Genomic DNA, 23,751 nt, shown 5'->3' on the forward strand with positions numbered 1-23,751 from the left:
GATTAAAGAGCTCAGCCATGTGCTTCTTGTCAGTAACAACCACATCAACATTAAGGGACATGAGCAGCTGTGAGGAGGATTTAATCGCCAGGTCTTTAACCATTTTCCAGAACTTCTTGGGGTTAGACCTACAGAGAGAGAACTGCTCCTTAAAGTAACTCATTTGGCGTTCCGGATAGCCTGAGTGCACTTATTTCTCATTTGCCTGAACGAGAGCCAGTTAGCCTGAGTGTGCGTGTGCCGAGCCTTTTGCCAAATGCAGCCAAATGCAATTATTGAGGTGGAGTAACTCTGTAAGATCGCGGTGGAATCTGTTTTTAATTCTCGTTTTCTTTATGGGGGCGGGTTAACAATATCACTGAAAATATCAAAAAAGAAGGTCCAAGCGTCTTCGACAGAGGGGATCAAGCTGATTCTATACCATTTTACAGAGGCCAGTTCATGAAGGAAGGTTTGCTCATTAAAGTTTTTTAGCAAGCGACTATGACAAATCAGGACAGGTCGTTTCACTGTGCAGCCATTACGAACACAGGCTGTAAAACAGTGATCAGTGAGGTCATTACAGAAAACACCAGTCTGATACCTACAGTTGAAGTCGGAAGTCTACATACACATAGGTTGGAGTCATAAACTCGTTTTTCAACCACTCCACAAATTTCTTGTTACAAACCATAGTTTTGGCAAGTCGGTTAGGACATCTACTTTGTGCATGACACAAGTCATTTTTTAACAATTGTTTACAGACAGATTATTTCACTTATAATTCACTGTATCACAATTCCAGTGGGTCAGAAGTTTACATACACTAAGTTGACTATGCCTTTAAACAGCTTCCAGAAAATGATGTCATTGCTTTAGAAGCTTCTGATAGGCTAATTGACATAATTTGAGTCAATTGAAGGTGTATCTGTGGATGTATTTCAAGGCCTACCATCAAACTCAATGCCACTTTGCTTGACTTCATGGGAAAATCAAAAGAAATCAGCCAAGACCTAAAAAAAAAATCGCAACCCTCCACAAGGCTGGTTCATCTTTGGGAGCAATTTCCAAACCACATTCATCTGTACAAACAATAGTACGCAAGTATAAACACCATGGGACCACACAGCCGTCATACCGCTCCGGAAGAAGACGCCTTCTGTGTCCTGGAGATGAACCAACTTTGGTGCGAAAAGTACAAATCAATCCCAGAACGACAGCAAAGGACCTGAAGATGCTGGAGGAAACAGGTACAAAAGTATCTATATCCACAGTAAAACAAGTCCTATATTGACATAACCTGAAAAGCTGCTCAGCAAGGAAGAAGCCACTGCTCCAAAATGTCCATAAGACTACGGTTCGCAACTGCACATCGGGACAAAGATCAACCTTTTTGGAGAAATGACCTCTGGTCTGATGAATCAAAAATAGAACTGTTTGGCCATAATGACCATTATGTTTGGAGGAAAAAGGGGGAGGCTTGCAAGCGGAAGAACACCATCCCAACCGTGAAGCACGGGGTTGGCAGCATCATGTTGTGGGGGTGCTTTGCTGTAGGAGGGACTGGTGCACTTCACAAAATAGATGTCATGAGGAAAATTATGTGGATATATTGAAGCAACATCTCAAGACAGTCAGGAAGTTGAAGCTTGGTCGCAAATGGGTCTTCCAAATGGACATTGACCCCAAGCATACTTCCAAAGTTGTGGAAAAATGGCTTAAGGACAAAAGTCAAGGTATTGTAGTGGCCATCACAAAGCCCTGACCTCAATCCTATAGAAAATTTGTGGGCAGAACTGAAAAAGCGTGTGCGAGCAAGAAGGCCTATAAACCCGACTCAGTTACACCAGCTCTGTCAGGAGGAATGGGCCAAAATTCACCCAATTTTTGGTGGGAAGCTTGTGGAAGGCTACCCGAAACATTTGACCCAAGTTAAACAATTTAAAGGCAATGCTACCAAATACTAATTGAGTGTATGTCAACTTCTGACCCACTGGGAATGTGATGAAAGAAAATTATATTATTCTGACATTTCACATTCTTAAAATAAAGTGATCTTCATAGATTTAGGACAGTACACATCTCCTTCCTGAGCGGTATGATGGCTGCATGGTCCTGTTTATACCTGCGTACTATTGTTTGTACAGAGTAACACGGTACCGTCAGGCGTTTGGAAATTGCTCCCAAGGATGAACCAGACTTGTCTACAATTCCCCCCCCCCCCCCCCGAGGTCTTGGCTGATTACTTTTGATTTTCCCATGTCAAGCAGAGGCACTGAGTATGACAGCAGTTTTTTAAATACATCCACAGGTACACCGCCAATTGACTGAAATGATGTCAATTAGCCTATCAGAAGCTTCTAAAGCCACGCTGTTTAAAGGCAGTCAACTTAGTGTATGTAAACTTTTGACCCACTGGAATTGAGAGAGCGAAGAGTTTGACTCCAACCTATGTATATTTCCAACTATACGTCATCTCAACCAGCCTCCCGCCTTCCATTTACATTTAAGTCATTTAGCAGACGCTCTTATCCAGAGCGATTTACAAATGGGTGCATTCACCTTATGATATCCAGTGGAACAACCACTTTACAATAGTGCATCTAAATCTTTTAAGGTGGGGGGGGGGTTAGAAGGATTACTTTATCCTATCCTAGGTATTCCTTAAAGAGGTGGGGTTTCAGGTGTCTCCGGAAGGTGGTGATTGACTCCGCTGTCCTGGCGTCGTGAGGGAGCTTGTTCCACCATTGGGGTGCCAGAGCAGCGAACAGTTTTGACTGGGCTGAGCGGGAACTGTGCTTCCTCAGAGGTAGGGGGGCCAGCAGGCCAGAGGTGGATGAACGCAGTGCCCTTCCCTCTGGAGACTTCTAGTGCAGATCTACACTGATCTCAAACTTCTCCAGAATCAGAAATGAAAAAGTTCTGTCACTGTGCCAGATTTCTAATCCCAGCACAACTATCTTCTGACAGAGTTCTAGTCTATGGTTACTAGTCATGAGCCATAACAGTTACAACTACACTAGTGTTAGGTCATTGCTTTGTAACAAAACTCAGCCCAGGCAGAGGGGGTGGTAAAATGAAGCATATAAACCTTTATTGAACAGCTTCTTGAAAAAAATATTTACAAAGTGAATATACAGCAAAAGACACTGTTCAAGGGATTCAAGTATGCAACCATAGGGGGGAAAACTAGTTTCATGGGAGGGAGAAGATGGGAAAGGGGGCTAAACAGTGAACAGCCATGCACCACCTTGAAAATACATGTCTGACAAGTGATTATATGGGTGGGGGAGAAATAAATCAAGATTTCATATGATCCACGGTGTTCATTTTCAAACATAACTATATAATCGACTGAGGAACTAGTCCCTGACAGTTTTGGATGAGGAATAGGTCCATGAAAAGAGACAAATCACCCATACCCTTATTTCCACATCCTACCCATTTCTCCACATAATTCTCAGTCCCTTTCCCAGTAAACAATGTTGTCCTATCACTAAAATATGTACCAAAGCACAGGCTTTCACCCAACTGCTCTGCACTAACACTATGGCTAAACATATTGTAAATGTCAAAAAAGTACAGGGGGCGAGAGAAGCGACATGAGAACAGTCCTGAGAGGCAGGATCAGGATGGAGGTCGAAGGTCAGGGGCCAACAGCTGGGCAAGGAAGGGGTGCTACTGCGCCTCATCCTCAGGACAGGAGTGCCAGGTCAGCCTCTCCTCGTAGAAGGAGATGACCACCTGAGGGCAGCGGGTGTTGGCCTCCCGGGCCGGGACTAGGTCTGCCTCGTCCGAGTCTTTCCTGAAGAGCCATGGGACAGTGGTTGGTGTTTACTACTGGCTACTGATAGGAATAATAAGGTTGACCTATTCAGCTAGTAGCACTATTCAGTATAATGAAGTCCAGGTGCACATTATAAAAATAGAATGCCAAGTACCCCAAAGCAGTCATTTTAGGAGGTGAATATTGTTATAAACAGGGAAGATAAATTACATGAGGAATGGCTTGGGCTGTGCAACACTGAAAAGGGGGTGATATTTAAGAGGAACAGCACAAGCTAGGAGGTTATGTTTCACAATTTGAGACTCACCACTTCATCAAGAACATAAGTTCTCCACTACTGTCAGTTGCACCGATGATCCTCTCTGGGTCCAGGCTCCTGGCAAAGCCCCGTGGCTTGTCACTCTGAAACACACAGTACAGAAATAAACCACAGCTTCCATGCAACCCATCTGGAAGATAATTCTGATGCAACCCATCAGAAGATAATGATACAATAACCATTGCACACAGACTAGCCTACACAACACCACCCTACAATGATTTTAAACACTCACCACATCCTTCTTCTTCTTGGCTTTGTTTTCCTCTGACTCTGGCTCATCTGTTGAGGACTTCCTCTTGTTGGAGTCAGGCTTTTCTACCACGTTCTTCTGGGCTTCCAGGAAGGCCGAGATCAGCTCAGGACAGTCCAGGTTATCCTCTGGCTCCCAAGTGTTATCCGCTCTGAAGGGAAAGAATAGTAAGTGTATATTTCTACAACAGACCATCAGCATGCTGGTACGAAGTCAGGGGCCACCAGCCCCTGACACATGCTCTAGAAATGCAGCAGACTTAACATTTTTCAAGTGAGCTATAACTAACTAAAATGGCAGTCAAATTCAATTCACAACTCAGATTAAACTAGCTAGGTTCTGCAAGATAAGCATGCCACAGACAAGCACAACCCCATATCAGGGAAGCACTTCCAGGCCATCAAGGCAGTGGGCCTGGGTCCCCGGAACTGTACACTCACTCTGTAAATCCTTTCCACTTGAGGAAAAATTCCACCTTCCCATTGACGATGCGCTGGTCCATCACCTTCTCCACAACATACTCCTCCGGCGGCTCTGCCTCCAGCACCTCCTTCTTGCCTTTGCCATTCTGCTTTTTACCCATGTTAGGCTGCGAAACAAGAGGGGAGGAGGTTTTCATCTTTTTAAAGAGACGAATTTGGGTTTTAATAACATGAGACCACCTGACAATGTTTACACAGGTTATTGTTCAGAACAGGGTTTCACAAACTCTGTCCTGCACCCCTCCCGTCCCCATGCATGCTTTGTTTTACCCTCTAGCACTACACAGATGATTCAAACAACCAACTCATTCAAGCTTTGATTTTAGTCAGCTGTGTAGAGCTGGGGCAAAAACCAAAATGTGCACTCAGGACTGAGTTTGGGAAACCCTGGTCCAGAATATCAATACAATAATTATAACACTTGTAGTTTGCTGTACGCCCACAATAAACTGGCCAGTGAAAAGCTCCAAGTAAAACGGGGGGGCAAGAGTGTGCTTTAAGACCATGCAGACCACTCCGAGCGGTTGAGTCGGCTGTTGAGTGTTTATCCAACTGGATAATACATATACACTACCGTTCAAACATTTGGGGTCACTTAGAAATGTCCCTATTTTTGAAAAGCACATTTTTTGTCCATTAAAATAACAAATTGATCAGAAATACAATATAGACACCGTTAATGTTGTAAATGACTATTGTAGCTGGAAACGGCAGATTTTTTTTAATGGAATATCTACATATGTGTACAGAGGCCCATTGTCAGCAGCCATCACTCCTGTGTTCCAATGGCACGTTGTGTTAACTAATCCAAGTTAATCATTTTAAAAAGGCTAATTGATCATTAGAAAACCCTTTTGCAATTATGTTAGCGCAGCTGAAAACTGTTGTTCTAATTAAAGAAGCAATAAAACTGGCCTTTGTTTAGACTAGTTGAGTATCTGGAGCCTCAGCATCTGTGGGTTCGATTACAGGCTCAAAATGGCCAGAAACAAAGGACTTTCTTCTGAAACTCGTCAGTCTAATCTTGTTCTGAGAAATTAAGGCTATTCCATGCAAGAAATTGAAGATCTCGTACAACGCAGTGTACTACACCCTTCACAGAACAGTGCAAACTGGCTCTAACCAGAATAGAAAGAGTGGGAGGCCCCTGTGCACAACTGAGCAAGAGGACAAGTACCTTAGTGTCTAGTTTGAGAAACAGACGACTCACAAGTCCTCAACTGGCAGCTTCATTAACCTGTTTAGGATAGGGGGCAGTATTGTCACGGCTGGATAAAAAAAACGTACCCGATTTAATCTGGTTATTACTCCTGCCCAGAAACTAGAATATGCGTATAATTATTTCATTTGGATAGAAAACACCCTAAAGTTTCTAAAACTGTTTGAATGGTGTCTGAGTATAACAGAACTCATATGGCAGGACAAAACTCCATACAGGAAGTGCCCTCTCTGACCATTTCTTGGCCTTCTATAACCTCTTTATCAAAAATACAGGATCTCTGCTGTAACGTGACATTTTCTAAGGCTCCCATAGGCTCTCAGAAGGCGCCAGAACGGGGAATGATGACTCTGCAGTCCCTGGGCGAAAAACAGTAGGGCTTCTGAGAACAATGACACGGGCGCGCGCGTGCATGTGAAGACTCCATTTTCTATTTTTAGTGTTTGAACGAAAACAAGGTCTCCCGGTCGGAATATTATCGCTATTTTACGAGAGAAATCGCATAAAAATTGATTTTAAACAGCGTTTGACATGCTTCGAAGTACGGTAATGGAATATTTTGAATTTTTTTGTCACGATATGCGCCGGCGCGTCACCCTTCGGATAGTGTCTTGAACGCAAGAACAAAACGCAGCTATTTGGATATAACTATGGATTACTTGGAACCAAAACATTGGGTGTTGAAGTAGAAGTCCTGGGAGTGCATTCTGACAAATAACAGCAAAGGTAATCCAATTTTTCTTATAGTAAATCTGAGTTCGGTGAGTGCCAAACTTGGTGGGTGTCAAAATAGCTAGCCATGATGGCCGGGCTATCTACTCAGAATATTGCAAAATGTGCTTTAATAATAATAAGTAATTTAGTAAATTCACCGGAAGTTTGCGGTGGGTATGCTAGTTCTGAACGTCACATGGTAATGTAAAAAGCTGGTTTTTGATATAAATATGAACTTCATTGAACAAAACATGCATGTATTGTATAACATAATGTCCTAGGAGTGTCATCTGATGAAGATCAAAGGTTAGTGCTGCATTTAGCTGTGGTTTGGGTTTATGTGACATTATATGCTAGCTTGAAAAAATGGGTGTGTGATTATGTCTGGCTGGGTACTCCTGACATAATCTAATGTTTTGCTTTCGTTGTAAAGCCTTTTGAAATCAGACAATGTGGTTAGATAAAGGAGAGTCTTGTCTTTAAAATGGTGTAAAATAGTCATATGTTTGAAAAATGGAAGTCTTTGGATTTCTGAGGTGTTTGTAATTCGCGCCACGCTCCATTATTGGATATTGGCGAGGCGTTCCGCTAGCGGCACATCTAGATGTAAGAGGTTAAATAGTACCCGCAAGATACCAGTCTCAACATCAACAGTGCAGCGGTAACTACGGGATGCTGGCCTTCTAGGCAGAGTTCCTCTGTCCAGTGTGATTTATTTTGCCTATCTTCATCTTTTTTTTATTGGCCAGTCAGATATGGCTTTTTCTTTGCAACTCTTTCATTTCTTTGCTTATTTTAGCAGTTCTTGCCATAATATGGACTCGGTCTTTTACCAAATAGGGCTCTTTGTATACCACCCCTACATTGTCTTAACACAACTGATTTTCTCAAACGCATTAAGGAAAGAAATTCCACAAATTAACAAGGCACACCTGTTAACTTCTTTGGGATCTAGGGGCAGTATTGAGTAGCTTGGATGAATAAGGTGCCCAGAGTAAACTGCCTGCTACTCAGGCCCAGAAGCTAGGATATGCATATTATTTGTAGATTTGGATAGAAAACAATGAAGTTTCTAAAACTGTTTGAATGATGTCTGAGTATAATAGAACTCAGATGGCAGGCAAAAACCTGAGAAAACTCCAACCAGGAAGTGGGAAATCTGAGGTTTGTAGTTTTCCAATTGCCTATCCTATATACAGTGTCTGTGGGGTCATATTGCACTTCCTAAGGCTTCCACTAGACGTCAGTCTTTAGAACGTTGTTTCAGGCTTCTACTGTGAATGGGGAGAGAATAAGAGCCATTTGAACCAGGTGTCTGGAAAAATGGCATTAGCTCAGTCACGTGCGCAGAGTTCCTTTTCATTTCTGAAGACAAAGGAATTGTCCAGTTGGAATATTATTGAAGATTTATGATAAAAACAGCCTAAAGATTGATTCTATACATCGTTTGACATGTTTCTACAAACTGTAATGCAACTTTTGACTTTCCGTCTGGACTTAGGCATTTGGAATAGTGAACTGAACGCGTGAACAAAAAGGAGGTATTTGGACATATGACTTTATCGAAACAAAACAAACATTTATTCTGGAACTGGGATTCCTGGGAGTGCATTCCGATGAAGATCAAAGGTAAGTGAATATTTATAATGCTATTTCTGACTTTTATTGACTCCACAACATGGCGGGTATCTGTATGGCTTGTTTTGGTGTCTGAGCGCTGTACTCAGATTATAGCATGGTGTGCTTTTGCCGTAAAGCTTCTTTGAAATCTGACACAGCGGTTGCATTAAGGAGAAGTGCATCTTTAATTCTATGTAAAACACTTGTATCAACGTTTATGATGAGTATTTCTGTAAATTGATGTGGCTCCCTGCAAAATCACTGGATGTTTTAGAGGCAAACATTACCGAACATAACGAGCCAATGTAAACAGATTTTTGGATACAAATATGAACTTTATCGAACAAAACATACACGTATTGTGTAACATGAAGTCCTATGAGCGCCATCTGATGAAGATCAAAGGTTAGTGATTCATTTTCTCTTTCTGCTTTGTGTGACTCCTCTCTTTGGCTGGAAAATGGCTATGTTTTTTTGTTGTGACTAGGCGCTGACCTAACAATCATATGGTATGCTTTCGCCGTAAAGCCTTTTTGAAATCAGACACTGTGGCTGGATTAACAAGTTAAGCTTTTAAAATGGTGTTTAATACCTGTATGTTTGAGGAATTTGATTTATGAGATTTGTTGTTTTGAATTTGGCGCCCTGCAATTTCACTGGCTGTTGTTGAGGTGGGACACTAGTGTCCCACATATCCCAGAGAGGTTAATTGAAATGCATTCCAGGTGACTACCGCATGAAGCTGGTTGAGAGAATTCCAAGAGTGTGCAAAGCTGCCAAGACCAAAAGGTTGGCTACATAATCTCAACTATATTTATTTGTTTAACACTTTGTTACTACATGATTCCGTATGTGTAATTTCATAGTTGATGTCTTAACTATTATTCTACAATATAGAACATAGTATAAATAAAGAACCCTTGAATGAGTAGGTGCCCAAACTTTTTACTGGTCTATATATTTACCCCCCCCCCCCCCCAAAACCGATGCATAAATTGGAGAAAAACTTCCTCAAACGTTTCAAAAATGCTTGCCATTATCCTCCTGAGGAAGATGGGGTGGCCAATAAGCTGTGTACTTTAATATTTTAAATGACCAGTACAGGTCCACAGGTACTCCCAAACCATTCCAACACAAAAGCTGCTTTTTAAAATGGTTACGTACTCACCATCTTTTGGAAATAAAACGATTTCACTCGTAGCGCAAATAATTGGTAATATTTCATAGAAATCTGAAAACACAGGACAGTTACTTTAAAGCTAAAAGTAGTGATACCGCTGTCCCATCGTTGTTTTATTATCCTTACCGAGCTATGAACAAGTCTAGTTGCCAAGCAACATTAGATCATTCGATCAGAATGCTCAAAGTGGCGGGAATCACAGAGCTCGTGCGCCTTGCACTTCATCAATATCCTCAGACAATGCTAACAACATAAATATTAGCTAAACAAAGGGCACACAGCTTGTCATTTTATTCTCGGTAACGTTTGCTAGTTATATTAAATTATAAACGTTTAAGCGCACAGAATCTAACGTTATGCACGATCCGTTGAGCCCCCTCCCCCAAAGCCATTTTTTTAATCAGGCCTAGTCTAATGCCTGTATTGTTTTTGCTAGCAAAGTTAAGTAGCTACTCAATTTTATATTTTTGTTTAACGTTCACTAGCATATAAACGTTACTTTCTAAACTATATTGTAGCTATATTGTCTAAACTCTTAATTTTACTCATTACGATCTATCCTGATGCCTAGTCACTTCACCATGCCTTCACACATCTACCTCAAAAACCTCGTACCTCTGCACAGCGATCTGGTACCCCTGTATATACAGTAATACATTCTTGTATTTTATTCCTCGTGTTACCGTTCAGATTTTGCATTGTAGGGAAGGGCTCGTAAGCAAGCATTTCACCTTAGTTCTAAACAAGCGCATGTGACCAAATTTGATTTGATTTGAAACAACCGGCGGGACCTTAGCCAACTAGGTAGTGTGCCAACATTAGCTAGCTAAATAAACGTTTATCCAGTTATGGTGGTAACTTGCTAGGTAAGTGGAATGTAACTATGTTCGCTAGCAAGCTTCCAGACGTTAGGTTAACAAAGGCCGGACAATTGTGATTGCAAGGCCCAAAACCTGCAACCTGAAAATAGCTACCCCAAGTTACCTAGTTGATTGGTCAGTGAGAATTAGACTGTCCTTTCCTAAGATGGCAGCTACCTAACAAGTTACATAAGCTTCCTAGCTAACACAATGGAAATCACTTTGTCAGTGTAGTTAGCTAGCTAAACTGTAGCAAGTTGGCTACTGGTGGCTAGCATGACCGTCCGCTAAAGCAAAAATAAAGACGACACATATGCATCACATCAATTATAAGTGTACAGCCTATACTTTGCATAATCATTTGACGTTGGATCTTGAGGGACTCACCTTGCAAATCACGAAAAAGCTGATGCAGAATGTACGACGGAAAAAGAACAAGCAGCTTCCTTCTTACCCGCGTGCGGTGCAGAATATATGTTGCTGCTGCGCGCGCGCCAAAAAATAAACCTCCCTTTTCTACGGGTGCCGCAGGGGTAACTAAACTTCCTTATGTGGTTGTTTCAAAATGAATCCAAACCCAGGAAGGTTCTTTAAATCCACAGTATGTAAAATGCACCCCCGGAAAACGCAATGAGATACAACGTAATCGTTTTACCTTTAAATCAAATAATCTAAATCAATCAAATGTTATTAGTCACACACACACATGTTTAGCAGATGTTATTGTGTAGCGAAATGCTTGTGTTTCTAGCTCCAACAGTGCAGTAATATCTAGCAAGTAATATCTAACAATTTCACAACAATACAATTTGGTCTGGACCTGGTTTCCCAAAAGCATCTTAAAAATAAAACTCCACCAAAAAAACTGTCTTTTGGTATTTGTTTCATTACTCCATTGTTGACATAGTCCCAAAATGTTTTACTTGTCAGCAATCAAGTTTTCAAACTACACTACAGTGCATTCGGAAAGTATTCAGACCCCTTTACTTTTTTCACATTTTGTTACAATACATACAGCCTTACTAGTTAAATATATACATTTTTTAAATAATCATTCTAAAATTTTGTAAATTGAGTAAATAAAAATAATATTTACTCATACACACAATACTCCAAAATGACAATGCAAAAACAGTTTTTTATACATTTTAGATGGAAAACATTTACATAATTACTCAGACCCTTTACTCAATACTTTGTTGAAGCTCCTTTTGCAGCGATTACAGCCTTCTTGGGTATGATGCTACAAGCTTGGCACACCTGTATTTGGGGAATTTCTCCCATTCTTCACTGCAGATCCTCTCAAGCTCTGTCAGGTTGGATGGAGAGGGTCGCTGCACAACTATATTCAGGTCTCTCCAGAGATGTTAGATAGGGTTCAAGTCCGGGCTCTGGTTGGGCCACTCAAGGACATTCAGAGACTTCCAAATCATGTCCAATCAATTGAGTTTACCACAGTTGGACTCCAATCAAATTGTAGAAATATCTCAAGGATGATCAATGGAAACAGGATGCACCTGAGCTCAATTTCAAGTCTCATAGCAAAGGGTCTGAATACTTATGTACTTATACTCAAGTTATTTGTTTTTATACATTTCTAAAAACCTGTTTTCGCTTTGTTATTATGGGGTGTGTGTAGATTGATGAGTAAAAATAAATAATTAAATATTTTAAAATAAGGCTGTAACATAACAAAATCTGGAAAAAGGGAAGGGATCTGAATACTTTCTGATTGAAATGTATATGTATATAAAAAAATATGTGGACACCCTTTCAAATGAGTGGATTCGGCTCTTTCAGCCACACCCGTTGCTGACAGGTGTATAAAATCAAGCATACAGCCATGAAATCGCCATAGACAAACATTTGGCAGTAGAATGGCCTTACTGAAGAGCTTAGTGACTTTCAATGTGGCACTGTCATTGGATACCACCTTTCCAACAAGTCAGTTCGTCAAATTTCCAGAGTGGTGCAGCGGTCTAAGGCACTGTGTCTCAGTGCTAGAGGCGTCACTACAGACCCTGGTTCGATTCCAGACTGTATCACAACCAACCGTGATCGGGAGTCCCATAGGGCGGCACACAATTGGCCCAGAGTTCGTCCGGGCTGGGTTTGGCCGGGATAGGCCGTCATTGTAAAAAAAGGATTTGTTCTTAACTGACTTGCCTAGTTAAAGGTTAAATTAAAAAAAGTAGCTCACAGAATGGGACCATCAAGTGCTGAAGTGCATAGCGTGTAAAAATTGTCTGTCCTCGGTTGCAACACTCACTACCGAGTTCCAAACTGCCGCTGGAAGCAACGTCAGCACAAGAACTGTTCGTTGGAAGCGTCATGAAATGGGTTTCCAGGGCCGAGCAGCCGCACACAAGCCTAAGACCACCAAGCACAATGCCAATCGTCGACTGGAGTGGTGTAAAGCTCACCGCCATTGAACTCTGGAGCAGTGGAAACACATTCTCTGGAGTGATAAATCACTCACCATCTGGCAGTCTGACGGACGAATCTGGGTTTGGCGGATGCCAAGAGAACGCTACCTGCCCCAATGGAAGTGCCAACTGTAAAGTTTAGTGGAGGAGGAATAATGGTCTGGGGCTTTTTAGGTTTTACAAGGTTAGGGCTAGGCCCCTTAGTTCCAGTGAAGGGAAATCTTAATGCAACAGCATACAATGACATTCTAGACGATTCTGCTTCCAACTTTGTGGTAACAGTCTTGGTAAGGCCCTTTCCTGTTTCAGCATGAAAATGCCCCCATGCACAAAGCGAGGTCTGTACAGAAGTGGTTTGTCGAGATCTGTGTGGAAGAACTTGACTGGCCTGCACAGAGCCCTGACCTCAACCCCTTTGAACACCTTTGGGAGGAATTGGAACGCTGACGGTGAGCCAGGCCTAATCACCTAACCTCACGAATGCTCATGGCTGAGTGGAATCAATGTTCCAACATCTACTGGAAAGCATTCCCAGAAGAGTGGAGGCTGTTATAGCGGCAAAGGGGTCCCCATGATTGCCCATGATTTTGGAATGAGACGTTCGCCAAGCAATTGTCCACATACTTTGTCATGCAGTGTTTGTAACTTTCAAAATCATCCCCTTATGATGCATTTTCTATCATATGATGCAAAATGTATCATACAGAGATGATGTCTGTATTTTGAAAGTTACATATCTTTTAAACTTGATTGCTGACAAGCAAAACATTTTGGGACTGTGTCAGCATTGGAGTAATGAAACAAATACCAAAAGATAGTTTTTGGGTGCAGTTTTCCTTTAAGTTCATCAATAGAACCATGAAACCAGGCCCTGCTGCAGTAGAGTAGCCTGTGTGTATATTGAGAGTGAGTCTTGAGGTGGGCTAAACATGCCGTCAATACGATTCCACATAGATGTGTTCAGACCAAAGACCTAACACAGACAACTTCGTTTTGTTAAACATTTAATTTTTTTTCTTAGGAAAGAACCATATCACCAAGAACATCATTAGTGCTCTTAGAAAAAGGAGATTTAAGTCACATAACTCAGTTTAACATCCTGCCTCGTACAGCTTTAACACAAATCAATCCCAGTCGAGCTAAGCCATGTTTATATATAAAACAATAAAGAAAAAAATGTTTTATTTATGGATTTTTTTAATTCATTCAGCCTCATTTACTCGAACACACATGGCAATCAGAAAACACACAAAACTAAAAGTGCCAAAAAATAAAAATAAAAAATACAATTCGAAAATGAAAAGATCTGTTCAACCTGGGAATCGGATTGGTTTTGTCCAAGGCAAAACTAACTTCTGAGACGTAAAGAAAATCTTCAATAAAGACCACATGTTTTCACTTGCTTGATGTAGGTACTATATAGCCTACCTTCGACTTTCTTGTACAACTCTGCACAGTATACTTTTTTTCTGGTTTTATCTTTCAGTACACATTTTCTTCAATCTCTGTGAGCATTTCTCAAATAATACACACACATACAACAAGAACACTTTACTTCGGAACACAAAAGTGGGTGAAGGAATTGTTTCAAGAAGTTAAGGAGGGTAAGGTCAGTTGTATCACCAACCTTGACCTACAGTGAAGCGTTTGCAGTGACTTGAGTGCACTTGTGTTCCCCAACCACTCATCTCCCCATGGAATAAAAAAAAATGGTCTCTCCCAAAATCAGCCCAAACCATCCATATAAATCCATTGTAGTTGTGAGGTAGAATGAAAACCATCAAACTCAAAGCCCTGTTTCAAAATATCAGAGAGAGGATGCATACAGTGCTTAAAAAAAATACAAATTGAATAAAAACATATAAAAAGTGATCATACATAAAGCAATATCTACATCTATGCATCACTTTTTTTTGAAAATGTAAAGTCTCAAATGTCATATTTCAAATGACATGTCTAACATGTCGCCAGTTAGATTCAGTTTTGAAAGAATTTCAACTTAAAACTCCAGAACTAGGATGTATGGGGGAACATTGGTCTTTAGAACTTTTCAGAATGTTAGAAATCTTTATCAGATGCCAAAAAACTACTATCAATTTCCAGTTGAGGTTAAAGGCCCAGTGCAGTCAACATTCTGTTTTTCCTGTGTTGTGTATCATATTGTAAAACAGCTGATGAAACAACACTATAAAAGTGTGAAAAAATGTGATCAGTGTTATTTTCTCATAGATGCTGGTTGAAAATCTACACAGGACCTTCTACATCAGCAGGCTTTGCATGGGTGGTGTTTCAACTTGCCTGGCGATATCACCAGGTGTTAAATTAGTTAATAGACCAACAAATTGAGTTCCAAACCGCTCTGCCAATAACAGCTAGTTTTCAGTGCCCCCCCCCCCCCCCCCCCAGACAGTCCAAGCAAAATTCTTGCCAGCATTTTAATGGAAAACTATTACAGTAAGGTACTTCATTGTCACGCAGAAATGATTTGATATAAAAAGTCTGCATTAAGCCTTTAAGCTATATAATTGAAATTCCCTTTTTAACTAGCCTATAATTTATTTTAGTTGGAAATATTACAATTCTCCTTGTAAGAAATGCTTTAAATGATAAAACCCTTTCATTTATATAGCAAGAAACCATTAGAGTCCAGTGTTTGAGCTACGTTTCTTTTTCCAGAAAAAAAAATCTCCATCATTCACACATATTCCGTAATATTTGTATTTACATGCACGTTTTTGGGTTACATTTTTTTCTGCATTTCTGTCCTTTTAGGCTCCCAAGGTCAGAGAGTCCAGACAAGAAGGAAGAGAAAGATCCGGAAACACAGTCACATGACCAGAATCTGGCCCATAAGTTCAGAGAAAACAATAGCACATCCTTAAAACTTCAAGTCTCAGCATCAAGGCTTCTTGTCCTTCTTCCTCTTGTCCGTTTTACCTCCAGCTGTCGTCGAGGCAACACCAGGCCGCCTGATCTGCTGCACCACGACCCTCCCATTGGCCCCACACTGCACGGTGTATCTCTCTGGGGTCAGGGGTCGTCCGGAGTCGTCCCTCAGCCTGGAAAGGACGTCCCTGGAGAGGTGCTCCATGCGCTGGCCTGCAGCTCCCAGAGCCTTGGCCGTGTGCTGCCTCTCCCTGAGCAGCCGATTCCTCTGGGCCTGCAGCCTCTCCACCTCCTCCTGGAGCCCTGTGATGGCATCCAGCTTGCGCTTGCGGCAGTTCTGTGCCGCCAGCTTGTTCTTCCCTCGCCTCCGGATATCCCTCAGGAGGGTGACCTGGGCTGCAGATAGGCCACGTCCCTCCAGCAGCTCCAGGAATTCCTCCACGGGCATGCTGACGATCTCCGTTGCCGAGAGCGGGACGTGCAACTCCCGGGCGCGGAGTTCGTCGCGGCTAAGCTCTCGATCTTCGTAATCCTCCCTGTCATCGTCTTCGTCGCTGAAAGGCTCCTGTTTGATGGTTTTGTGGGGGAATGTGGTGGCTGATGGGTGCGAGAAGGCTGGGGTGGAGTAGCTGTGGTCGTGCCACACACTCTCACTGAGGTCCACAGGTGACCATGTTGTGTCGTAGTCGGCGATGCCCTTGGAGGGGAGGGAGTCTGCCTCGCTGCTGTAGCCCGTAGCTCCGCCCTCATCCTCACAGAACGAACTGGAAGACGCTGACGACACCTCCGACGCACCTGGGAGTCAAATGTACATAGGAATATGTAAGCTACTTTAGAATGGAGATGTAGTATGCTCAACTAGCTATTCAAAAGTGTGCAATGCTTAGAATGCTGCAGATATACAGTACCAGTCAAAAGTTGACACCATTTTCTACATTGTAGAATAATAGTGAAGACAAACTATGAAATAACACATAAGGAATCATGTAGTAACCAAAAGAAGTGTAAAACAAATCAAAATATATATTATATATTCTTCAAAGTAGCTACCCTTTGCCTTGATGACAGCTTTACACACTCTTGGCATTCTCTCAGCTAGCTCTTCCAACAGTCTTGAAGGAGAACCCACATATGCGGAGCACTTGTTGGCTGCTTTTCCTTTCAAATGGTATCAAGAATATGCATATCCTTGCTTCAGGTCCTGAGCTACAGACAGTTAGATTTGGGTATGTCATTTTAGGTGAACATTTAAAAAAAAAAAAAATGTTTGGATCCTTTTAAACAAATCCAAATATATTTGAGATTCTTAAAAGTAGCGACCCTTCGCCTTGATAGCAGTTTTTCACACTCTTGGCATTCTCTCATCCAGCTCCACCTGGAATGCTTTTCCAATAGTCTCAAAGGAGTTCCCACATATGCTGAGCACTTGTTGGCTGCTTTTCCTTCACTCTGCGGTCCAACTCATCCCAAACCACCTCAATTGGGTTGAGGTAGGGTGATTTTGGAGGCCAGGTCATCTTATGCAGTACTCCAACTCTCCCCTTATTGGTCAAATATCCCATAGACAGCCAGGAGGCATGTTTGGGTCATTGTCCTGTTGAAAAACAAATGATAGTGTGACTAAGCGCAAACCCGATCGGATGACGTGTCACTGTAGAATGCTGTGGTAGCCATGCTAGTTAAGTGTGCCTTGAATTCCAAATTAATCAGCAACAGCGCCACCAGCAAAGCACCTCCACACCTCATCCTACATACTTCACGGTGGGAACCACACATGCAAAGATTTTAGTTTAAATCTTTATTTAACTAGGCAAGTCAGTTAAGAACAAATTCTTATTTACAATGACGGCTTACCCCGGCCAAACCCTAAACCGGATGATGCTGGGCCAATTGTGTGCTGTCCTATGGGACTCCCAATCACGGCCAGTTGTGATAGAGCCTGGAATCGAACCAGGGTCTGTAGTGACACCTCTAGTACTGAGATGCACTGCCTTAGACCGCTGCGCCACTCGGGAGCCAACATCTGTTCAGCTACTCTGCGTCTCACAAAGACACGGCGGTTGGAACCAAAAATCTCAAATTTGGACTCAGACTAAAGGACAGATTTCCACCTGTCTAAGTGCCCATTGCTTGTGGTTCTTGGCCCAAGCAAGTCTTCTTATTGGTGTCTTTTAGTAGTGGTTTCTTTGCAGCAATTTGACCATGAAGGCCTGATTCACGCAGTCTCCTCTGAACAGTTTATGTTGAGATGTTTGTTACTTGAACTCTGAAGCATTTATTTGGGCTGCAATTTCTGAGGCTGGTAAGTCTAATGAACTTATCCTCTGCAGCAGAGGCAACTCTGGGTCTTCATTTCCTGTGGCGGTCCTGATGAGAGCCAGTTTCATCATAGCGCTTGATGGTTTTTGCAACTGCACTTGAAGAAACTTTAATTTCTTGAAATTTTTCAGATAGACTGACCTTCATGTCTTAAATTAACGATGGACTGTCATTTCTCTTTGCTTATTTGAGCTGTTCTTGCTATAATATGGACTTGGTCTTTTACCAAATAGGGCTATCTTCTGTATACCACCTCTACCTTGTCACAAAACTGATTGGCTCAAACGCATTGAGGAAAGAAATTCCACAAATTAACTTTGAACAAGGCACACCTGTTAATTGAAATGCATTCCAGGTGACTACCTCATGGTTGAGAGAATGCCAAGAGTGCACAAAACTGTCATCAAGGCAAAGGGTGGCTACTTTGAAAAATCTAAAATATATTTTAATTTGTTTAACACTTTTTTGGTTACTACATGATTCCATATGTGTTATTTCACAGTTTTGATTTCTTCACTATTATTCTACAATGTAGAAAATAGTAAAAATAAAGAAAAACCCTGGTATGAGTCTAAACTTTTGACTGGTACTGTATGTGTGTAATCTATAGGCTACGGTTGAGGAGATTCCTTCTCTTGCAAATCAGAGGATCATCATGTCCCCTATCTGAACATTGCACCTTTCTAAAGCAGCCCCATAAGTCTGCCAACTCACCTGGGGAGGTTGGGCCTCGAGAGCTGCTCTCCAGAGAGAGGCCGGAGTCTGAGTCAAGGTCCTCCAGGACCCGAGGGTCGATGCCCTGTAGATTCCCCAGGAGCTGGGCATCCATATTGTCCAGGCAGCCCTCCAGCCCCAGTAGGTTGATCTGGTCAAACACTGCCTCGTCCAGACAGCCACCTAGTGCACCATGGGATAACATTCCGTTACTCATTCCGTTGACCACCGTGGACAACGGTAGTGCAGCCAGCCCCGTGGTCGTCCCTGGTGATGAGTCAGAGGAGTTTGTGGATTCTAGTTGGAAAAGGGGCCCTCTTGGTTGTCGGGCGACCAGGGTCCTGACTCCACCCCTTGGTGGGATCATATCGTAGGTGGAACCTGTTACCATGGCGTCACGGAGACTGACGTCCTGGCTGATGGCGCTGGAGATGTCGGCGTCGAGGTCAGACAGCTGCTGAGGAACCAGCGGGTCTAAATCCTGGGTAACACAAAACACACATTATGATGACGGGCCTGAAATACAAAGAGCAGAACACAGTATTACACAGCTAAATCACAGCATCTCCCAGGCAAGTCACAGCAACTCCCAGGCAAGTCACAGCAACTCCCAGGCAAGTCCCAGCAACTCCCAGGTAAGTCACAGCAACTCCCAGGTAAGTCACAGCAACTCCCAGGTAAAACCTAACATCTTTGGGGTATGAAACAGTTATGACTATAACTACAGTTCCCTGAAGGAGGGAAATTGGGTACAACATACTATGGGGGAGTCGCACTCTCACGACTTCAGTTGAAGGATCTACAATCCTGCCTGACAAGGCCAATAAAAATCAGACCTCGCTGGAGGCCCGGCCTTCCACAGGTGATAAGCGTGAGGTTCGGAATCATTCCTTCGATTTAATACCGCTCTTCACCGTGCCCAGGAACAGGCGGTACGGAGACAAATAGGTGTTGTACCTTGTTACCCTCCTTTAGGGAACAGTAGTTATAGTCATAATACTGGGAGCAGTGACTATATACTGGGAGCAGTAACATCCAAGCAATAAAACCTCCCAAAAGTGTATGGTGATCCACTGACTCCAGAGCCTTAAAAAGGGGGCCTCACACAGTGCCTCCAAAACCAGTGCCAAAGTTTAGAGGCGGGTCTAAGATGACATACACCTCTCACAAAATGCACCACCAGGGGATGAGCCCCTGCTGTGGTTCCGGCCCACATGACACGCTGAGACCACTTTTTCATTACATTTTTTATTTTAATTTGAACCTTTAACTAGGCAAGTCAGTTAAGAACAAATTCTTATTTACAATGACGGCCAACGCTGGTCCAATTGTGTGCCGCCCTATGGGACTCCCAATCACGGCCGGATGTGATGCAGCCTGGATTCGAACCAGGGACCGCAGTGACGCCTCTTGCACTGAGATGCAGTGCCTTGGTCTCCCAAGTGGCACAGCGGTCTAAGTGGAGAATGCTTGAAAAGCTCCTGTAGGAACATAAGGATGTCCCTCAGAGCACTGAAAAGTCCTTTATCTTGGGACTAGAGCTCAAACGCTTGCCACTTCTACACATACAGCCCTCTACAACTCTTGCAGACAATGGTAGCAATAACTTTCGGAGGTAAACCTTTAACCATCAGATCAGCCCTCTCAGGGGCCAAGCCCATGGGAACCAAATCTCTGGCCTCGATTGCCAAACCTGCCTGCGCGCCTAGGACAACATGAGTTTCCACAGATCCCCGCCTAAAAGCCGAATGATCTCCGCGAACCAAGGTTGCCTGGGCCAATGGGGAGCAACAAGACTCAATGGTAAGCCCTACCTGCGCACCCTCTCCAACGTGGGCTGAATCAGAACCACTGGCGGAAATGTGGAAAAGAGGGTCTGAGGGGCCCTCAACGTGCAATCGCATCTAGAGTCCGACCCATATTTTTTGGATCCGATTCCGATTTTAGAGTGGAATATTAACCGATAACATATCTGCCAATATTTTTATTCTTATAGTTGGAGTGGAATCTTTTTTATTTTTCTGTATGGATTGTGCTTAATTCCTTAGAGTCTAAGACGTTGGGGGTGCTAATGTGACATATGGAATTGTTTAAGATGGTCATACCATTACTACTAAAGCCCATAGAAACAAATAGAATAACACACACATGGCAAAAAGAAACAAGGTTGAATTATCTGTCCTATATCTAGGAGATTTTTTTTATTATATATATTTTTTTAAATCAGGAAATATATATATATATATATACTTCCTGAGTTTATAAACAGTACCAGTCACAAGTCTGAACACAACACCTCATTCCAGGGTTTTTCTTTATTTTTACATTATAGAATAATAGTGAAGACATCAAAACTATGAAATAACACATATGGAATTATGTAGTAACCAAATAGTGTTAAAGAAATCAAAATATTGAGATTCTTCAAAGTAGCCTCCCTTTGCCTTGATGACAGCTTTGCACATAAAAGTTAATTTGTGGAATTTCTTTCCTTATGTGTTTGAGCCAATCAGTTGTGTTATGACAAGGTAGGGGTGGTATACAGAAGATAGCCCTATTTGGTAAAAGACCAAGTCCATATTATGGCAAGAGGAGCTCAAATAAGCAAAGAGAAATGACAGTCCATCATTACTTTAAGACATGAAGGTCAGTCAATCCAAAACATTTCAAGAACCTTGAAAGTTTCTTCAAGTGCAGTCGCAAAAACCATCAAGCGCTATGATGAAACCGGCTCTCGTGAGGACCGTCACAGGAAATGAAGACCCAGAGTTACCTCTGCTGCAGAGGATAAGTTCATTAGACTTACCAGCCTCAGAAATTGCAGCCCAAATAAATGCTTCAGAGTTCAAGTAACAGACACATCTCAACATCAACTGTTCAGAGGAGACTGTGTGAATCAGGCCTTCATGGTGGATTTGCTGCAAAGAAACCACTACCAAAGGACACCAATAAGAAGACACTTGTTTGGGCCAAGAAACACGAGCATTGGACATTAGACAGGTGGAAATCTGTCCTTTGAGATTTTTGGTTCCACCCACTGGTTCCACCCACTGAAAGGCTGAGTAGCTGAACGGTTGATCTCTGCATGTGTGGTTCCCACCATGAAGCATGGAGGAAGTGGTGTGATGGTGCTTTGCTGGTGGCACTGTCGCTGATTTATTTAGAATTCAAGGCACACTTAACCAGCATGGCTACCACAGGATTCTGCAGAGATACGCCATCCCATCTGGTTTGCGCTTAGTGGGACTATAATTTGTTTTTCAACAGGACAATGACCCAACACACCTCCAGGCTGTGTAAAGGCTATTTGACCAAGGAGAGTGATGGAGTGCTGCATCAGATGACCTGGCCTCAACAATAACCTTACCTCAACCCAATTGAGATGGTTTGGGATGAGTCGGACCGCAGAGTGAAGGAAAAGCAGCCAAAAAGTGCTCAGCATATGTGGGAACTCCTTGAAGACTGTTGGAAAAACATTCCAGGTGAAGCTGGTTGAGAGAATGCCAAGAGTATGCAAAGCCGTCATCAAGGCAAATGTTGGCTACTTTGAAGAATCTAAAATAAAATATATTTGGATGTGTTAAAAACACTTTTTGGGTTACTACATAATTCCATGTGTTATTTCATAGTTTTGATAACTTCACTATTATCATACAATGTAGAAAGTAGTAAAAATAAAGAAAAACCCTTGAATGAGTAGGTGTGTACAAACTTTTGACTGTAACTGCATACGTGTGTGTGTGTGTGTAATATACACACACACACACAGTTGAAGTCAGAAGTTTACATACACCTTAGCCAAATACATTTAAACTCAGTTTCACAATTCCTGACATTTAATCCTAGTAAAAATTCCCTGTTTTAGGTCAGGTAAGATTACTTTATTTTAGAATGTGAAATGTCAGAATAAAAGTAGAGAGAATGATTTATTTCAGCTTTTATTCATTTCATCACATTCCCAGTGGGTCAGAAGTTTACATGCTACCAAATACTAATTGAGTGTATTGCCTTTAAATTGTTTAACTTCAAAATCAAATTTGTCACATACACATTGTTAGTAGATGTTAATGCGAGTGTAGCGAAATGCTTGTGCTTCTAGTTCCGACCGTGCAGTAATATCTAACAAGTAATCTAACAATTTCACAACAACTACCTTATACACACACACAAGTGTAAAGGAATGAATAAGAATATGTACATAAAAATATGTGGATGAGCGATGGCCGAACGGCATAGGCAAGATGCAATAGATGGTATAGAGTACAGTATATACATATGAGATGAGTAATGTAGGGTATGTAAGCATTATATAAAGTGGCCAGTGATACATTTATTACATCAATTTTTCATTATTAAAGTGGCTAGAGCTGAGTCAGTATGTTGGCAGCAGCCACTCAATGTTAGTGATAGCTGTTTAACAGTCTGATGGCCTTGAGATAGAAGCTGATTTTCAGTCTCTCGGTCCCCGCTTTGATGCACCTGTACTGACCTCGCCTTCTGGATGATAGCGGGGTGAACATGCAGTGGCTCGGGTGGTTGTTGTCCTTGATGATCTTTTTGGCCTTCCTGTGACATCGGGTGCTGTAGGTATCCGGGAGGAAAGGTAGTTTTCTCCCAGTGATGCGTTGTGCAGACCGCACCACCCTCTGGAGAGCCTTACGGTTGTAGGCGGAGCAGTTGCCGTACCAGGCGGTGATACAGCCCGACAGGATGCTCTCGATTGTGCATCTGTAAAAGTTGAGTGTTTTTGGTGACAAGCCAAATTTCTTTAGCCTCCTGAGGTTGAAGAGGCGCTGCTGCGCCTTCTTCACCACGCTGTCTGTGTGGGTGGACCATTTCAGTTTGTCCGTGATGTGTACGCCGAGGAACTTAAAACTTTCCACCTTCTCCACTACTGTCCCGTCGATGTGGATAGGGGGGTGCTCCCTCTGCTGTTTCCTGAAGTCCACAATCATCTCCTTTGTTTTGTTGACATTGAGTGTGAGGTTATTTT

General features: G+C 42.3%; 2 protein-coding genes across 4 annotated transcripts in view; both read right to left on the reverse strand.

Moving 5' to 3' along the window:
- Positions 1-3,046: 3,046 nt before the first annotated feature.
- Positions 3,047-10,955, reverse strand: cbx3 (Chromobox protein homolog 3). 3 transcript variants are annotated; one of them, XM_014142921.2, is made up of 5 exons: positions 10,801-10,955; positions 4,779-4,927; positions 4,321-4,489; positions 4,074-4,168; positions 3,047-3,784 (listed from the first exon to the last, which is right to left on the reverse strand). In XM_014142921.2, the coding sequence occupies exons 2-5, from the start codon at positions 4,919-4,921 to the stop codon at positions 3,658-3,660; spliced, it is 534 nt and encodes a 177-aa protein (XP_013998396.1). In that variant the 5' UTR covers positions 4,922-4,927; positions 10,801-10,955; the 3' UTR covers positions 3,047-3,657. The 3 variants fall into 3 exon arrangements, with proteins under 3 accessions (XP_013998396.1, XP_013998395.1, NP_001134084.1); XM_014142920.2 differs by lacking the exon at positions 10,801-10,955 and adding an exon at positions 9,542-9,644; NM_001140612.1 differs by having other exon boundaries at positions 3,050-3,784; positions 4,779-4,957; positions 10,801-10,870.
- Positions 10,956-13,826: 2,871 nt separating this feature from the next.
- The window catches only part of LOC106570514 (endoplasmic reticulum membrane sensor NFE2L1), a 44,557-nt gene continuing 34,632 nt past the window's right edge, over positions 13,827-23,751 (reverse strand). The window contains exons 4-5 of the mRNA XM_014142932.2: positions 18,759-19,239; positions 13,827-16,520 (exon numbers count right to left, since the gene is read on the reverse strand). Of these exons, the coding sequence (XP_013998407.1) occupies positions 15,739-16,520; positions 18,759-19,239 (1,263 nt within the window). The 3' untranslated portion in view covers positions 13,827-15,738. The remainder of the gene's footprint in view (positions 16,521-18,758; positions 19,240-23,751) is intronic.

This window comes from Salmo salar, chromosome ssa14, assembly GCF_905237065.1.
Source record: "Salmo salar chromosome ssa14, Ssal_v3.1, whole genome shotgun sequence".
Taxonomy (NCBI): Eukaryota; Metazoa; Chordata; class Actinopteri; order Salmoniformes; family Salmonidae; genus Salmo; species Salmo salar.